The sequence below is a fragment of the Dermochelys coriacea genome, chromosome 17 (assembly GCF_009764565.3).
Source record: "Dermochelys coriacea isolate rDerCor1 chromosome 17, rDerCor1.pri.v4, whole genome shotgun sequence".
Taxonomy (NCBI): domain Eukaryota; kingdom Metazoa; phylum Chordata; order Testudines; family Dermochelyidae; genus Dermochelys; species Dermochelys coriacea.
In genome coordinates, this window is record NC_050084.1 from 10,025,508 (window position 1) to 10,044,582 (window position 19,075).

At 48.7% G+C, this 19,075-nt stretch overlaps 1 protein-coding gene across 7 annotated transcripts in view; it reads left to right on the plus strand.

The window, feature by feature from the left end:
• Nucleotides 1-134: 134 nt before the first annotated feature.
• The window catches only part of SGSM2 (small G protein signaling modulator 2), a 145,119-nt gene continuing 126,178 nt past the window's right edge, over nt 135-19,075 (plus strand). For 6 of the 7 annotated variants that reach the window (XM_038375593.2, XM_038375595.2, XM_038375596.2 and 3 more), the window contains exon 1: nt 135-341. In XM_038375593.2, coding sequence (XP_038231521.2) covers nt 150-341 — 192 coding nt within the window. In that variant the 5' untranslated portion in view covers nt 135-149. Of the gene's footprint in view, nt 342-16,890; nt 16,895-19,075 lie in introns of those variants that run through there. The other variant, XM_043499372.1, reaches the window with a different exon arrangement.

Here is a 19,075-nt window from a genome sequence, read left to right on the forward strand (position 1 = left end):
GCTCGTTCCCCGGGCGGGATCGCGCCTGCGGGTGGCCAGGGTGCCCCCGGCTCCCTCCCCCCGCCCCGCCCGTCTCACCCCGTATTGTTGCCAAATAATCTCTCGCGGGGGCGGGGGCGGGGGCTGACGTCAGGCAGGAGGCTGGGAAGATGGCGGCGGCGGCGGGGGGGGGCGGCCGCCCGGGCAGCGGCGTGGCTCGGCTGGGCTGGAGGGTGCGTGGCTGGCTCCCCGGGGGCAGGCCCCCGCCCCGGCCGCAGCGCGCTGAGCCGCCGGCTGCAGCCCCCGCCCCCGCCATGAGCGGCTCGGAGAAGGAGAAATTGCTCTGGAACGTCAAGAAGGAGGTGAGAGCCCGGGGGGGGGGCTGCGGGATCCGGCCCGGGGGGGGGGTCCCCGTCCCCGGCTCCGTCCGGGCAGCGCCAGGTTCCCGGCCCCTGGTGGAGCAGGGCGCATAACGGGGAGCGGTGAAAGCTGCCCCCTCCCCAGTCTGGGGGATCAGGGGGCTGCACCGTTTCCAGCCCCGGGGTGCGGCAAACCCCCCCCCCCTCCGGTGCCAGCCCCTGCGGGCAGCGGGGAGGGACCGAGATCTGTGCTGGCCGGGGGAGAAATGGGTGCACCAGGCGTCTGGCGCCAAGGAAACACCGGTGCCACAAGGGGGTTGTGGCCAAGCCCCCCTCCCCAGCTCCTTTGGGGGATCAATACCCTCCCTCCCCGGGCTCTTCGCCCAGTGACTGGGGGAGGAAGCGGTGCAACACCCCCACCCAGCGCCTGCCCGCCCTAGGGAGGGTCAGGGGAATGAACATTAAGGGGCTCCCCCCCCCCCCAGCAGCTCCTTAATTTAGGGTGGGGGGGGTGAGCCTGGGCACTGAGAGGAGAGAGAGCTGGGTTGAGGGAGACGTGCCCGGTTAGCTCAGGGGGCAGCCCAGCCTCAGCGGGAAAGGGAAATCCTCCCCCCGTCCCCTCCTCCCCGTCCGCTTTCCTTCCAGTGACACTCGCACAGTAATGGGGGATCAGAGACAGGCTCATTCATAAAAAAAAAAAAAAAAAAAAAAGATGGAGATGTGCCCAGAGTGGTGCTGCTTCCGCATCCTTACAGCAGCGTCTTGACCTGGCCCCGTGTAGGCTCTTCAGGGCAGGGACTGGCTCATGCTGGGGGTGGCTTAATCGGTGCTGGATACATCTCCCACCCCGAGGTATTTAAACTACAAAGGAGAAGATGGAGTTCAGGGGCATCTAATGTGCAGCCGGGCCCAGGAGCTCTGCCCTGTGCAGTCGTGCGCGGGGCGCTTCTGTCGTTCGTGGCTTTGGTTGTGTTCCTCCACTTGTGCCACCTGCTGTGGGTTAGATCAAAAGTGCAGCCCCTGTAATGTCAACTGACATCCATAGAGCCGCAGATGCTCGGCGTCTGCACCGTGATGGTCAGCTGAGACGAGCCCCTGGTCAGGCTCTCGCTGGAATCGGTCGCGGAGCAAGGTCAGGCCTGAGAATGATGTCCCGAGGCTCCAATCCTGCAAATAACGACGCCCGTGCCAATTGGGAGGCCCTGGAGGGGCGAACGCCCCCCTACCCCCCCACAAGGTTTTTGCACTTGCTTAAGGTTCCATAAGCCACGGAGTCAGGGGGGCAAGCCGTGACCTCAGACTGTGTTAGCAGAGGCGGGGCTGGTTGAGTACAGGACCCCTTTAGGCAGGGGTCACATACGAAATCAGTGCGGCTGGAGCAGTGCAGAGCGTTGCTCCCGCTGCATGGCCAAAGTGCTGCTGAAATTTGTCCTGGCTGATCCTCTATACAGATGGAAGGGTGGCTAGTCCAAATGGTGGGCAGGGGCCTGCTCCGTGTACAGGAGCTCCTGGGAGTCCACCGACACTGTGTGGGTAAAAGAGAGGGGAGACTCCCTAGCCGGGGGACTGAGCGGGGATGAGAACAGGGTCCTTGCTGGTAGTAGGGACTGGAATTTGCTCTCACCCCTAACCCCCGAGAAATGTCTGAATTGCCGCTACTGGCAGTTGTCTAGCATTAATCACTGGAGTTATTCCGTTGAAGAGCACACACCCATGAATGAAGTTTCCTATGGATTTAAGAGTTTGCAGCATTGGGACGTTAGGGCTTGTCAACGCTTAAAACGTGGTAGCACTTCAGTGTAGACACTAACTACGCCAGCAGGAGTGTAGGTAGTCCACCTCCCCACAGGCGGTAGCTCCGTCAATGGCAGAATTCTTCCGTCAGCCTAGTGCGGTCTCCATGGGAACTTAGGTTGATTTCACTACACTGCTTGGAGGTGTGGATTTTTCACACCCCTGAGCGACGTAGTTATGCCAGTCTCATTTCCTAATGTAGACCAGGCCTTAGAGAGCATAAAAGTCACTGTCTGAGGTCAAGAACAGGATCCGGGATCCTGTGTGTGAGAAATAGCACGGGCGAGTTCTGTTTATTTTTTACATTTCAAGAGTCATAGGCCCAGGGCTCTGTTGATCTAGGCACTGTGCAAACACAGAACAAAAAGACGGTCCCTGCCCCAAAGGTTTTACAATCTAAGTGAGCGTTTGGCCAAACGCTCAGGCTTTTGTTGCAAGTGAAAAATCAGGACGTCGCTGCTGGATTTTTGGTCTCTTAAGTGACAGGCTTAATATTGCAACAAAAAATTACGCTTCTGATGTGATGAATTTGTTTAATCTATTTGCTAATAAGGCTGATAGAGTTAAGAGTTTGACTAGAATAAATAAAATAAAGCTCTGGCCAGATTGAATTAAAATCTAATTTTCCTCCAGGAGGCAATGAATGGGAAACAGAGGCTTTGTTCAGCTGCAATTGTTTAACCCTTTCTGTTACAGTTGCCTTTGCGACTTCGCAAAATAAGCAATAAGAGAGATTTCAGCAGTATCTTGACTTGACAGCCCAGAAAAATGGCTCTATCAATACGGAGACAGAACTGGGTGTTGAACAAGGCTCAGTGATGAAGCCATGGCTGAGCCAAAGTCAGCTTGCTTGTTGTAACTAATTAAGAATCTTAGTGGGGCCGGAGTTGCAAGGTTCCTGCTTCGTGCTTTTTCTTTTCCCTGACAAACCGGTCCTCCCGTGGCGCTAGTTTCGCCGGCTGTTATACAACAGAGATCAGAGTAGCAGCCGTGTTAGTCTGTGCCACAAGTACTCTTTTTCTTTATACAACAGAGAGTTCTTCTTCTTCTAAACTGTATTAATAAAACCGGTGTCTTAAGACACAGCCTGTTTGTGGCATGTCTAACTTGTGTTGGGTCCAGGAAGCCTTGTCGTGCTGAGCTGGACAGATGCCCAGACTCTTCTACGCATAATTAATAAGGACATTTGGGATATGACACTTCCTGCCAGTTATACATTAGAGATGGAAAGGATCTATGAGGTCATCTGGCCCAGCTCAGCTGATGTGTGAGCAGCAGCATATTTGTGGTTTGTGAAGAAGGCAGTAAGAAAACTATGAGCATGACTGGTCTTGGCCAACCGGTTGCTCGTCTCTTGCCCGTATCTTGCCCTGTACCTGGTTGCTCTGCCTGTTTCCCTCAGCCGGGCTTTTGTGCTGATTTCTATTCTCCTCTCCTGTGCATGACACATGTCAAATGCCGTGTAAATACCCTGTTTTTGCCTTCTTTGTACTAAACCAATCTTAGAACCTGGATGTTCTGGGGGGGGGAGAGTACAGGACTGGGAACCAGGAACGCCCGAGTTCTGCTGTCAGCTCAGACGCATCCTCCGTCCGTGTCCTTGGGCAAGTCACTTAACCCACTGGGGTAAAGAGGGATGATAGCATTGGCCTTCCAGGCGCACTTAGCATCAGGTTATGTAAAGTGCATTGAAAGTGTCAGGTATTACTGGTCTAAGTGCCACCTATTATTGCTCCTGGACGTTCCTCTGGAGGTTCAGGTGCAGTATAATGTCTTCTCCCCCTCCACCCCCCAAATAATGCCTGCAGCCTGGCCTGCTCTTGAGTAGAGCCCCATGAAATGCCTTTTATTTTGTATAACTTTTAATTTTATTTTTTGGGAATTTCGTTTTATTTCTTTTTATCTCAGGAGAGGGGGAGTCGAGGATCAGTTCCTGCCCTGGAGCGGGTGGGAGGTGCTGGGGGACTGAGTGGCAGAGCAAGCCTGCTCTGCATTCATCCTACAGTGGTGACACCTGCCCCACCCATTGCAACCTGGTGCACAGGGTCACAGAACCACCCAGGTTTGGCCTGACTTCCCCTCTGTTATGATGATGAGCTGGGGAGAGCGAGTGGGAGGCCAGATCTGAGCAAGTGGTGCTGCAACCCTAGCTCGCGATCTCCAGAGCGGGGAGTCGGGCCCAGCCCCATGGGACAGGAGCTGCAGTAGCGAGTGCTGCGGGGGGTGTTTTTAAGTTTTATACGTTGTTGTTTGTGTTGATTTGTATTTGCAAAAGACCCAGAGCTTGGCTCCTCGGTGCAGAACTCTCTTTGCGCGGACTTGATACCCCGCCTGGCAATTTGCTTTGGTGCCAGTGGCATGGTAAATATCCCAGCAGTTTGTAGCTTCACAAATGGTAGCACCCCCCAGGCTGTTCAGCTGTTACATGGACATGGGGGGAAAGGCCGACGGAAGGGAATGAAAAGCGGTGGAGGTCAGTGGCAGAGTAGAAGGGCACAGATTCATGGCCCGAATCCAAACCCCAGGGTTGGTTTGTAACGTGCAGCTGGGGCCCTGCCATTAGACAAGGCCAGACAAATCCCCCCTTCTGAACAGCCACAAATGTTGGCTTGTTTGAAACTCAGACCTGAATCTCTTTACTGGAGCCCATCTTTAATGTACAGGTGTTCTGCTGGGATGATATTGGGTTCACTGCATACTCAGGATGTGGAAAAGCCCAGCATCATTCTAACAGTAATGCTTAGCTCTGACTATATAGCCTTCTTATCTAGAGATCTCTAAGTTCCTTATAAAGAAGGGTAAGTATTTATTATCCCCATTTTACAGATGGTGAAACCAAGGCACAAAACTGGATGTAATTTGAGCAAGGAGCCACAACAGTGCCAGAGCCCAGATATTGTGATTCCCAGCCCAGTGCTCTATCCACTAGCCCAAATGTCACTTAGCCTCAATCTTCCCCTGAAATTATACTATATGATGCTGTGTTGCTCAAAATATGCTGTCATCTTCATTGGATCAAACTTTGGGGGCTGACTAGACAGTAGGAGAGGGAAAAGGACAGGGTAGATTTGATTTAAATCAAAATGATTTGATCATCATGATTAAATTGAGTCTTCCTGACTAGTGATTTAAATCGTTTTCTACATAAAAATGCATTCTTGATGGTGGTTATAACGTTAATACATATTCTTCACAACTCAGAGATAGATGTAAGTTTCATTTGTAGAAGGTACACACTATACATTTTTAAACAGTGATTTATTTTAAAAACTTTTCAGATTAGTTTTACAGCTATATCGGAAAATGAATGACTGATTGTTTGGTTATTTCATTTACCAAAGGTAATTGAAGCAGATATTTATGAAGTTATTGGGAGGTGAACTATCGCCACTCCAACAGGTTGATCATTAATATTTGGACGACTTCCTTGCCATGTTGTATTAGGAGGAGAACATCACCAGACAGACATTTACATTGTTTTATTTAACTAAAAAAAACATTCTGTATTCTGGATTTTTTTCTTTAACAGCAAGCATATAATATTTTAACAAAACAAGCATATGTCCCTCGCTTCTCACATATATCTGCAGACTTCTCCTTGTCCAGATCTATTCCGCCCCCAGAAATCTTCTATTCATTGAACTTTTTGAAACTTTGCACTTTTAGAGAGAGGTAAGAGATTGACTTTGTGTACACAAATCTGCAGAGGGACAATAGAGTTGAGGTCTGTTATTTCTCACCTCTGTATATTTATTTATTTATTTTATTTATTTATTTTAAAATATTTTTGCTGTTAACAAGCATGTTATCTCTGGAGACAAAAATCTACAGTTTGAGAACTGCAAAACTAAGCATCTCTGGTGATATCTTCTAGACTGAGTGCGAGTCCCATGGGGTAGATAGAAAGATTAACCTAAGTAATCTATACAAAAGCCTGCGGAACCCCATAAGATTGGGTCCTTAATCCATGAACTGTTGAAACTCGTTTACAAAACTTTTCTTCAACATTACATGAATATACTGTCTCATACTATAGAATTAGAATTTATAATACTTATTCCATGATGAGATATCTTTGAGCTATTATGTATCTTAATTAAAATTATCTTTAGATAGGCTTTTTCCTCAAAAAGCATTTTATTAAAAAAAAAATCCTATTTAAATAAAAAAATCAGATTTTTTTTGATCATTGATTTTTATCCACCCTGGAAGAGGAATAGCCATGTAGCCACGTAGGAGGCCTTGTAGCCTAGTAGATAAGGCAATTTTAGGCATTCAGGACTCCTGGGACACAGGAGACTTGGCTCCTATTCCCACCTCTGCAACTGGCCTGCTGAGTGACCTTAGGTGAGTGATTTCACCTCAGTGCCTCAGTTTCTCCATCTGGAAAACGGGGCTAACTAGACTGACCTTCTCTGTAAAGTGCTTTGAGATCTACTGATGGAAAGCCCTGTACAACAGTATTATTCGTATTGAGGTTCAGTCTGCTGCTATATTTTTTTGGAAGTGCTGTAGACATTAAAACTTTTTTTTAAACCTGTTTGTTCGATGACGTTCCAGCCTACACGTATCTGTGGTAAATGTCTTATTTCCCCCGAAGCGACTGATGCTGTTGATTGAGTTTGTCTTTGACCACACTGAAGGTCATGTCGTCCATGCTTAGGGATACACATTTATCCACCGTACCCATGAGGTGAGGGCTGCTTTCCTGCGTGGATTCGCTTCTGTTGCTTATACGCTGGCCTCAGCTTTGGTTTGTATTTAGTCTTGTAATGTTGCTTTTGGAAACAGCTGCAGGTGTCTGGCATCTTGTTTTGTTTTCTGGAGAACGTTGAAATGCTTTGTTGCTTTCTTGGCTTTAGCGCTCAGAGATATAGCATCGTAGTCAAGTTCTCACTGTCCATTTATGATGGACTATATTAAAATTATATGGAAAATCTAAATGCGTTGCTTCCTGCAACACGTCTTATCGGTACTAGAGATACTGGGAACAAACAAGAATGGAAGGCAGTGTGGGCTAGTGATTAGAGCAGGGATCTGCGAGACGAGATCTGGGTTCTTTTACAATGTGTCCTTGGGTATGTCGCTTAAAATCTCTCTCTCTCTCTCTCTCTCTCTCTCTCTGCCCCTCAGTTTCTCTATTTGTGATCAATGAACTTGGTGTGCTACTGTGCTGTACTACGTATTTAATTGGGATACCACTGTGACAGCAAGGAATGAACTTAAATCCTTAAAAACAAAACAAAAACCCTACTGCTAGAGTTGAAGAAAAATCTCCATTGTGCTATTAGCAGTATCCTCCTGCTCCTGAATCATAGACTTCTCCCACTTAAGCTAAAAGAGAATCCCCATTCACTGTTAGCGGTATAAGGCCTATTGCACTGTTGAGCAATTCTGATTTCATCCACTAGAGGCCAGTGGTGGTACATATTGGAATGAACTGGTTAATACTTGCCCACCTTCTTGAAGGCCCTTTTGAATGCCTCTGATGTAATGCACAAAATATAATTGTGGGCAAATATCTGCAAGACACATTGGAGTCAAGGGAGAAAAACATCCAAAGCTCTGACCTGGAGTCCGATCAGCCTGATCCCAGGTGGAATTAAGTACAGGTGTATCAAGCTCTTTGTGAAGGGTTTTCTTGGATAAATCAAAGGGATCATCAGCCCGGTGATCTCTCTCCTCCCTGCTTGCAGTGGGAATCAGGACCCTGTTGAGCACTGCAGGAGACAAGGGGCTCCCAGCATTTCTGCCAATGGGAGTGCACATTCTCTGGATCCCCTCTTCCAAGTTTGCCTGCAGTGGGCTGCTGATTTGAAGGTGCTACCACTGGCTTTAATAGGATGTCGTGAACTTTCCTTCTCAGAACATGGCTCAGAAGGGACGTTACAAACCTTTAGATGAAAGCAAGAGCTGGAAGCTGCCTTGAAAAGACTGCTGCAGCTTCTCACCTAATCGGGGCAGCTTTTTATCTGGCCTCATGTATGAATGGGCTAAAAATAGGTAAGGACTGGAACAGACTTCCAAGGAGATTGTGGAATCCCTGTCACTGAAGGTTTTTAAGAACAGGTTAGGCCATCACCTCTCAGGGACAGTCTGGATTTACGTGGTCCTGCCTTAGTGCAGGAGGGCTGGATTGGGTGACCCCCTTCAAGCCCTACATTTCTATGATTCTCTGACTTCATGCTGGGACTGAATTGCTGGCTACCTTTGAACCAGGATCTTTTTGTTTGAATACAGAGACGTTGCTGGGCACAGGGTGTTTTGGGCCCACGCCGTCCTCCTTTGCTTACCGCCCGGATGTCTGGAGACATGGGGCCTGTCGCTTTTCTCAGAGCCTTGTTCAGGTGACTTAAGTGCTTGAGCAGCTGAGGAACGTTACAGGAGAGTAAAGTTGCACGCAGCAGACTGAGCGAGCCAGCCTCGAAATCACTAATGTCCTGCTCTCCCCCAGGCAATACGCGGACATGCTTTTTGTCTGGGATTCACAAAACAGTGACACCTAGCTCTTGTACAGTGTGTCATGTCAGGAGATCTCAAGGCGGTTTACAAAGGGGATCAGTATCATTATTCCTATTTTTATATAATAGCCGGTGTGCTTTGCCTCCTCAATACCGCATCTCAAGCAGCGCAAGCTTGCTTACGTGGTGTGGTTTGGCTGGGAGTGACTAGGTGGGGAAAGAAGCTCAAAGGCTGGCAAGTGAAAACCAGCATGGAGCCCATGGCTTTAACTTTCATGTCACGAAATGACCCAGTGTATTTCCAGATGACACTGCCGTACGATGAGCGTTGTAGGTTGGCCATTGACGTTGCATTGAAAGTGATGACTACGGTTCAGGGCAAGTGTAAAGCTGCCACATGGTCCAGATTTTGGGTTTAAAGAGAGAGAGAGCCAGGAAGTTTAAGGCAAAATAGTGGGTTTTGTTCATTTGTAGATCTGAGTGTATGAGTTTATAAAATTATAATCACTTTAGTCTACTAAACAAATCAGTGACATGTTTGTCTTAACCCAAACATTATAATATCTGCCGAGTGCATGAGAATCTGAAAGTGAAACTGAATAGTTCATTTTTATGATCCAAGCCAAATTGAAGTGATGAAGGTAGATATCATGTAGGATTTTAAGAGTTAGGGTGGGGCTTTCAAAGGCACCTACGTAACTTTCAGTGAGACTTTTGTTCCTAAATCACCTTAGTTCCTTTGAAAGTTCCACCCATAGTTTTCCTGGTTTTTTTTGTTTTTGTTTTTTTTTTAAAAAAAAAGCTTTGTTTTTAATCCACTTAAGTTTATATTATTATAGGGGAAGCTGGTAGTGACTCTGGTAGGTGGGTTGCCAAACACTTGCCATCCTAAAAGAATCTTGCAATATTTTTTTTAAAAGTTCTAACACCTCCATTGTTTGCAGCCTATGAAATTCAGCGAGGGGGAAGCCTTTGGCTAGAGAAATGCCTTTTCTTTGTCCCGAGAAATTCCATTCAAGTTTTGCTGAGAGCGAAACTCAGACAAATCACATCTACTCTCTGGCTGCATTCCTTGAGAGAATTTTGGCTAAAACTGGTCAGTAAACAGGATGAATCTTGCATGAAATTTGGAGGGGGAAGGGGAGATAACCTTAAATATAGCTTTAATTTGGCCCCCTTGTGCATATGCATTGTGGTCCAGCTGTTAATTATATTATCATGTACTAATTTTTTCCAAAGGAACCCTGCTTCATTCAGTCACAGGATGGGCGCACCAGGGGTCAGAATTAAGGTTGCAAAGACAGCCTTAAATCTGGTGTTTTCTAGCTTTGGAATGCTCAACTTTGCAACCTAAATAATGTTCTTTGTGGATGTAATCATTAATCGCGCTCTGTGTAGAGGCTGCAACCAGAGTATTGGCACTGAACATACACCGAGTAAGAGACAGCCTTTCCCCTGAAGATTTCATAGTCTACGTAGACCGACAAAGGGTGAGAGGGGGAACAGAGACACGGGTGTAAAGTGAGGGTTTGTCTACATGGTGCTTTAATCCACCCCGGAAGGGTGTACGTTTTAGTTCACTAAACGTTCCCTAGCGTATGTCAATGTCATTCTACGGGTGTACTGGGGAACTTTTAGTGTATGACAGCAGGGTCCGCATGGGCCAATTAGTGTGCAACATGCTAGTGTGGATTGAAACTTGCACCTCACTAAAGCATGTATAGACAAGCGCTGACTTGCCCAAAGTCAAACCAGCCGGTCAGTGGCAGGGCCAGGAAGTGTCCCCCTATCTTCTGGCTCCCAGTCCAGTGCTCTTTCCACTAGATTGTGCTGCCTCTCAATAATGGTACATATGTAGGATTTTCAACCTGGAAGCTTTATGTAGCTTGCAGTATAACTGCTAATGCCTGACTGTTGCATCACACATGTTGCTCTTGTATTCTCCTCTCCAGTCTCAAATAATGTGGTTACCCATCTCCATGGGGGCGTTCTCAAAGACTGCTTCCCTTCACTTGCTCCTTAAAGCAGCAGTCCATTTCCCATGTCACATTATTTCCAAATCGCCTCAACCTTTAATGATCTTCTAATATTTTTTTTCACTGCTTATACTGAATCTATTGAAATTCAGTTCTCTTTTGTGCCAAGTGGCTTGAAATAAATATAAATAAATATATCTATATCTATATATATATTTTATTTCCCGTAAAACCTTTCAGTTGAATCCTTTTGGAAAGGCTTACTAATGTATTTGCTTTTTTCACGGGTGTTTCCACTGGTAAAGAATTTATTTTGTTGACTCTAGTAGAGAGAGAGATGTAATATATTTTGAAGATTTGACTCAACTTGGCTTCATGCCGAGGCTGGCTATAAGTCTGTGTTTCAAACATCTCTCTCTGCTGGAAAATCTGTTGTGAGAAGGAGGCCCATAAAGCAGGCTTTTTCCAGCTCTTTATTTGCTGCCTACTGAAATGGTGCTTTTGCCATGATTGTACTCAAACCAAGCTCTCATTCTAGCTGGGAAACGAATATCAGAAGGATAACCTTAGCAGCTTTCCTCCTGAAGGATCCCAAAGCACTTTAGGAACTGGAATTGTTTTTCTTGCCACTGAAAGGCAACTGCTTCTAGGATGAACCATGGCATCTGTTTGACATCCCCCCGCCCCGCAGTGCCAAGCAGCTCTTGAGCAGAGGAAATGAAGAATTGGTCCAACTGAGACTGATGGAGTATTCAGTAATTACCCCAGCTGAAACTGGCCGGGATGCTGAGGTAAATGCTGCCTCTTGAAAGAAAAATGATGTGGATTTTAGACAACAGCAAGTGACCAGAACCCCAGGTCTAGGTATTGTCCCAAGCACGCACAACGCTGCAGTGTCCTGTGATAGCCCTCCACCCTGGCGTGATGTATGGGGGGGGTGTCCCCTACTGAATCACCAAGCCCATTTCTTGCAGCACCTCGGCAATCTTTGGAGCCCTTGATCTGAGCACTAACCTGCTTGTAACTTGCCTAGCGTGAGTGGCGTTTCTGCGTCATGGCTCTTAAAAGCAGACTTGTCACAGCTGTGGGAAACAAGATGAGTAACTTGGTCGTACGCTGTGTTCATATTCAGTCTTATGGCATCCGGCCTGTTTAGAGATCTATAGGGCTACTGACAGTGCTAAGTGCTAATTATTTAAGTGAGGCCCTGATCCAGACCCTTGCGACCCAACCTGCTCTGGCTCGGGCCAGGTCGTCTCTGATCCCCTCCTCCGGCCCATGGGGTCAGTGCGGAGTCAGCTGTGTGCTCTGTTCCTGCCGGCCCCGGCACCTTGCTCCGCTGTATGCACTGCGGAGGGAGGGTGCTGACAAGCTGCAGGGCCTCTCGCTCCGCAGCGCAGGCGGGACACAGCAAGGTGGTGGTGGCCGGCAGGAATGGGGCACACAGTCGCCACCGCGCCGACCCAGCTGGCAGGAGGCGGCTGAAGGAGGATTGTGGGCATGGGGTAGCAGGAAGCCCCCCCAGGGCCGACCACCAAACCTGAAGCAACAGCACTGGCTCGGGTTTGGGGGGAGCGGCTGCACTTCGGTGCCTGGTGCTGAGCCAGCGTGGGGAGCGGCCAGCTGGCTGGAGTTGGGGAACAGGCTGTGGGAAGATGAAAGGGGCAGGGGGGGAATTACCCCGGTGGCTCCGTGGAGGAAACAAAGTAAAGAAAATGGAGTCCAGGCCGATGGTTAGACCCTTGCAGCTGGCCCCGGACCTGAACACGACAGGACCTGACTATAACTGTCGGGTTTGGGTCAGGTATGAAAACAACATGATACACGGATCTGGTTCGGACTGGCTGTGATCTGGAAGGGTTTGGGTCAGGCTTTAAAAATAGGCCTGAGCAAACTTCTAATCCTGTGCTGGCTTCCAGTAATTTCAGTGGCGCTGCTCGCCTCGGTGAAGTGAAGCATGCAAGTGTTTGCAGGAGCCGGGCCTTAGCCACTTGCGTTCCCCAGCTCCAGGGAAAAGAGACTTTCGGTTGTCCGGAAATGTTCATTTCTAGCAAATCCGGTTTCAGACTCTCCCTTTAAAGGGTACGAATGGTGGGCCAGATGCCCTCTGTTGGGCCAAGACACTTCCCTGCAGAAGTGGGCCGGCAGCACTGCCATGACAATCAGTAGATTTCTCTGCGTGGAAATCCTCAAGCCCGCTGTCGTCAAGGGATCAGGGATTAGCTGTTTGCCAGGCGACGAGTTGTACGAGGCCTTGGGAGCGATGAGGAATTGTGAATGATGGAGGGACTCCGGAGGCCTTCAATAGAAAACAAAGCGTGGCGCACGGGGGAGGGTGACAAGGTGAAACTAGGTTGCAGTTTGAGTGATGTGTGTTTTTAAAAAAAAAAAAAAAAAAAAAAAAAAAAACAACCAGGGCTGCTTTTTTTCTGCTGCCAGACTGCAACGTCTGCCCTCAGACTCCAAGGGGAGTGATTGCCAGTTCGAGGTATTGCAAGTAACCACCTTTACTTCCAGCGGTTCTTCTGTCTTGTGGCCAGGTCACAGAAGGGACCGTGTGAGCACTTTTCAGCCCTTGGCAAGATACTTAAGCACATGCCTCACTTAGAGCCCGTGGGTGGTCTGGTTGTCCTCAGTGGGCATCGTTCTGGGTCACAGACTTGGCCCAAAGCATCACCCGCTGCTGTGGCGTATCAGTCAGGGTAGGCGATGATGCTGAGCAGGAAAGACCCGAACGCAGGAAGAAAAGAGGAAGAAATTAAAAAGGGGCAGGAAAACAGCAAAGAAAATGGTGCAGAGAGTTAAAAATCCAGACTTCTGTTTCCGGGAGATGATTAGCTATGTCTGTCTTCCCCTAATGTCGGCCCTGGTCCTGCAAACAGTTAGTCGTGGCCGCCAGATTGCTCATGCATTCACGTGTGAATGTGCATGCAGAGTCCAGCCCTTAGACGTCAAGGAACGTCTAAGTTTTAGCAGTTTTAAGGTCTGTCAAAATAGCGCCTCGGTTAAGATAAGTAGTCTGGATTTTGTGCGCTAGCAGGGGCTGGGATGGTTATCTTGTTTGCAGTTTTTTTAAGAGGAGTTTTGTTGTTGGATTTAAAAACAAAACCCTAGAGACATTCCTGCTTAGGGCTGGTTTAGTAAATGCTTCTTTAAAACCATCCTTTAGACTGATGTTGGGTGTTCACTTACCTCTGAAGAGCTTGGCCACTGCGGGAAGTAGGATATAGAGCTAGACGGAGGGTTAGATAGTGGGGTGGATTAGAGCGATGATGTATAATAATAATAATACAGTGCGCGCGCGCGCACACACATTTCATCCAGGGATCTAAACTCCCTGTTCAGAGGTGAGTACTAATTTCCTGTTACAGAGCATCTGTGTAATATTTTTTACCCCTAGATTACCAAGTGCTATACTCAAGCAGGAAAGTTATGAGCATCCTCATTATCTAATAGCTGGTGAAACAGATGCATATAGAGTTTAGATGACTTGCCCAAGAGCAAACAGCAAGTCAGTGGCAGCAGCGGAAGAGGAATCCAGGTCTCCTGACTTCTAGTCCTGGGCTCTATTTACTGAGCCATGCTGCCCCCTTGTAACAGGAAGTAACATTCCCATTTTGTGAGTGAGGAAACCGAGGCACAAGGACTGAGCGCCTCAGCTCCCCTTGATTTAGCTGTCGTTGTGGGTGCTCAGCCTTGGAATGATCTGCCTACAGTGACCCTCTGAGTCAATAGCAGTCACAGGAAGCCAAAGCTCTCATTGCCGGTGCCTGATCCCTTTCTGCTCTCATCACCGCAGTCTGTCAGCACTAGCAAACGTTACCATGGTAAGGTTAAAGCATTATCCCTGTTTTACAAAGGAGGCATTGAGAGATGAAGTGACCTGCTCAGGGTCACACTGGGTATGTCTGCACTGCACGCTCTGATTCACTTGGAGCCAGTCTCGCTTCTCCTCCCCCCGTCTGCACATACATCAATCTGACTCTGCTCAGCCAACACTCAGGACCAGGGTCCTAGGACCCTGCTAGGCGGGTGGGTCAGAGCCCAAGTACCGCTCTGACTGGTCCAATCCCTGTCATTTCGCAGTGTGGACCCAGCTCAAGCCCCAGACCTGAATCAGACGGTCTGCCTAGTATGGGCTGGAAACACCCAGTCCACCATCCTGGGTCCCACAGATCTGGGTTTAAATGGAGTGTGACATACTCCCAGGGCATCTGTTGTCATGCCAGGAACCGAACCCAAATTTCATGCTGGTCAGTCCAATGCTGCAAAGGAGGGGTTCGAAAACTTTTTTTGCCGGGCCACCGCTTTGAAAATATTTCAGGCTGTGACGACCTCTGTGATTGCAAATGACTGTACATACTCACAGGGGCATACTCATGGTATTTCCACCCTTCCTTCTGCTCTGCTGCTGGCGGCGGTGCTGCCTTCAGAGCTGGGCAGCTGGAGAGTGGCGGCTGCTGGCCAGGAGCCCAGCTCTGCCGGCAGAGTCACCACCAGCAGCATTAAAAATTCCATCTCTGCCTCCCCCTAGCGATTGTAATACCTCTATTCTCTCTCTTCCCGGTATTTTTTTTTTTTTTTGTGATCTCACAACACCCCTCCTCCCGCACAGTAGCCTTGCAACCCACTTTTGGATCAGGATGCCCAGTTTGAGAAACGCTGGTCGAACTGCAAGATCATCCCTCCCTGCTAGCCAACCTTCTCTCCTGCTAGAGCCTACAGCCTTGATCTGCTATGCCAAGTCCTGCTGGATTCAGAGAAGTTCACTAGTTTAAACAGGTCTCTGTGGGGGAGGGGGGGAAAGGGGCTAATGTTTCTGGTAACAAGATTAATTTACAGTTTGCCCAGAACTTCTCTAGAGTCTCTGCATGGGCATCTGTACAGGTTTAGGTGTGAAAAGCCTGATTTCAAGCTGCCAGCCGACCGCATGGCAGAGGACGGAATAATTCCCTATCTAGAAATGTTCTCCAATTTCTAGCATTTAAAAAACCCCAACAACTCTGTTTCTTTGGATTACAGAGAAGAGATTGTCTTGGTTCCCTGCCCCTGGAGCTTCTGGGAATTATGTGGTGACGACGAATGATGTATTCCAGCTTCTGACATTTAGCGTCGTCTTTTCATGCCCTGAAAGCACTTCCTATTAAGTTTCACAATCTCCCCAGAACATTTGTGAGGCTCGCTCTGCCTTTAAATTGCTGTTGCGAGTAGAGGCAGTGCTGAAAATGGCCTTCTGCGACAATATGTAATTATTTTCTCAGACCTCTGACCTGAGGAGAGATTGCCGGGTGCTTTTAATACAGGTAATCAAAGGGGTAATCAGAATGTTTTGCTGTATCGGTGGGTCGGTTCAGAGAGAAGTCACAGTTCTCTGAAAAACCTGATCATTGGAAGCAGACTGGGAATCAGAAGATCTGGGCTGAGTTCTGAAGACTTTCCGTGGTATCATGGGCAAGTCACTTAGTTGCTCTGTGCCTCAGTTTCCACATTTGCAAAATGGGAACAACCATCCTTCCTTTCTCTCGCCCTCTGTCTATTTTTCTTCTACATTCTTTGGGGTCTTTTACAACATGTGTGTGTGTGTCTACAGCATCTAGCACAATGGTGCCCCCATCTTGGCTGGCACTTTTTGGTAGTTCTGCAATAAGAGTAATTGAGAAAAAGAACTGAAGAAAGTCAAAGGCAAATAAAGGCTTCTGCAAGTAATGACCTGCTTTGCTGGATGTTTAGATCAGTGAAGTGCCCTGGGTACTAAATCTGCCCCTTTTAAATGCTCGGAGCCTAATTTCAGACATTACAATGTAGCCCTGCATGATTTGGCTCGAATTTCCCATAAATGTGTCCATTGTTATAACGCATGCTATAAGTCACGCTCGGGTCTCAAGTGGGCATAATGGTGAGATGTTGGTGAATGAAGTTATTGGTAACACTCGGATTTAGTACCAGCGTTGAGGGTTTATAAAAACATTGGTGGAGAAGATTGTACATGAGGAGTTGGGCCTCCAGGGCTCTGTTCCCAGCTTTATGCGTCATGTGTGAGCTTGAGGTAGCCAGTTAGCCTCTCTGTGCCTCACTTGCCTTTTCTATAAAATGGGGTTAACAACACTACCAGACAGAGACAACCCGGGTCTACCAATAGTGGGGGGCCAGAGTGAGGGCAGCCGGCTTCAACAGTGTTTGCCGACATAGGCTCTGTCCCGGTATAGTCTATGGATGGAAAAGCACTGTCCAAGAGCTAGGTATTTTTAATTCTTATTTGCGGTGTTCCCTCTGATTTTTTCCACCCATGTGCGGAATGAATTTTGTTTTGTGCACCAAGATGGAGGTGATGTGTGACACATCAGCTTCATATCGGTGCACATAACAAAATTCATGTGGTGGGGGAGGGGGCTCAGGGCTCGGGTGTGGGGGGATGAGGGCTCTGGGGTGGGGCCAAGGATGAGGGGTTTGGGGTGTGGGAGGGGGCTCAGGGCTGGGGCAGAGGGTTGGGGGGTGGGCTCTGGGGTGGGGCCAAGGATGAGGGGTTTGGGGTGTGGGAAGGGGCTCAGGACAGGGCAGAGGGTTGGGGTGCAGGGGGATGAGGACTCTGGGGTGGGGCCAAGGATGAGGGGTTTGGAGTGCAGGAGGGGGCTCAAGGGTGGGGGTTGGACTCTGGGGTGGGGTCAAGGATGAGGGATTTGGGGTGTGGGAGGGGGCTCAGGGCTGGGGCAGAGGGTTGGGGTGCAGGGGGATGAGGACTCTGGGGTGGGACCAAGGATGAGGGGTTTGGGGTGTGGGAAGGGGCTCAGGGCTGGAGTGGAGGGTGGGCTCTGGGGTGGGGCCAGGGATGAGGGGTTTGGGGTACAGGCTGCCCCGAGGCTGCGGTGGGGAGAGAGGACTCCCCCCCCCCCCCAGCCCTCTCTCACCACAGCAGCTCAGGCTGGGCTGAGCTGAGAGAGGGGCTCCTCTCCCCCGGCCGCAGCAGGTCCACGCTGGGGCCAGGCCAATGGAGGGGCGCCTCTCCCTGCGGCAGCCCTGAGCCCCTGCGTGCGGGTTAAAAGATATCTGCATGGCCGCGCAGCTTAGAGGGAACTTAGGTAGGTGGTGACTTAAAAAAATGAAGTAGATAAATTGGAAAAGTCTCGACCATGGGCACAGTTCTACTGGTATAAGGGTGCCTTGTACTGGTATAGCTCCTAATACAGTGATACGTTGTACTGGTAGAAGGCCCCTTTAAGTTCTGTCTATACTGGGAGTGTTTTACTGGTATAGTAATTCCATTATATTCTACCGGCCAAGCAAAGCGAGTGCAGATGCACTGTAGGCGTGTAAAGCTGGGCTTTTCCCCAGGATAGTAAAACCTGAGTGACGCAAGCGCTCCTGGTAAAAGCCCACTATGTCCTGTATAACGACGTCCATACCTTGGACTATTGCCAGCACGGCTGTGTTGCTCGGGCATCAGAGCTTGACCGACGGAAGGCCGCAGGGGAGGTGTGACCATATGCTGCTGTAATGTCCACTGAGCTGGGTTGTCCCCCGTTACCTACACCGCTCTTGGGTGTAGATGAGCCTTGGTACTGAAAGCTCGTTGGGGTGGAGGCGAGCGCTTTTCAGGGTGTGCAGTGCTTGGCGCTGTCCACTGATTGGGACCTCTGCGTGCGACAGCCGTTCAAATAATATTACTGCTGTAGCTGTTCCCCTCTCCCACTAGAAGATCTGGAGTGTCTCTCGCTCTCTTTTTTTAAACTCCCTGATTCATTCTGTTCTTCCCCCTTTTTTCTTGTCCCCATTGAGGTGTGTTTACGTAGTGACACTTGCTCTGATGAGTCCTCTATTCCTCTAAAGCCCATCTCTTCCCTACAGGATTGAACATAATAGAAGGTGACTTGATTTCTCCATCTTCCCTGGCTCTTGCTCATCTCCTGCTAAAACCAGACTGCCTCTGTGGCTATCGCTTTCAGAGCAGGGAGACTGAAGAATGCGAGTCAATACATTTTATGACCTGATCTATCATTGTAAAGCTAACCAGGGGTTGAAATGAAAACCTTGGCTACCCTGTTTCCTAAGCACAGTGTTGCTGGGAAACCAAAATGTAGCAATCTCCTTTATATTCAGCGTCTAGTACTAATTGTTTTTGGCTGTTACATCTCCTGGGGGAATCTTCAGAGCAGCAGTGCTGGCCTCTGGGGACCTTTTGTAAGGGAGTTTGTATTGTTTTGAGCGGTCATGCAAAAATATGCCACTATCATCATCCCAAAAGTTGGTTGCACTTACAAAACCCTTTTCATCTTCACAGCAACATCTGATCAAATACAGTCAGCTGTGTTCTTTGGTTTTCCATTGCCTTTGAAACTCTCTCTCCTTTTGAAGGAAATGCAATGGTAGAAAATTGGGAACACAAAAGATTCACTTAAAGATCCAGAGAGTTACTCGTCTTTCTGCTGACAGTAGAATCCTCACTGGCGCAGCCTGGGTCCTGGTTGCCCTGGAAGGTCTTGTCCACAAAAGAAGATAAAAGCCTACTATA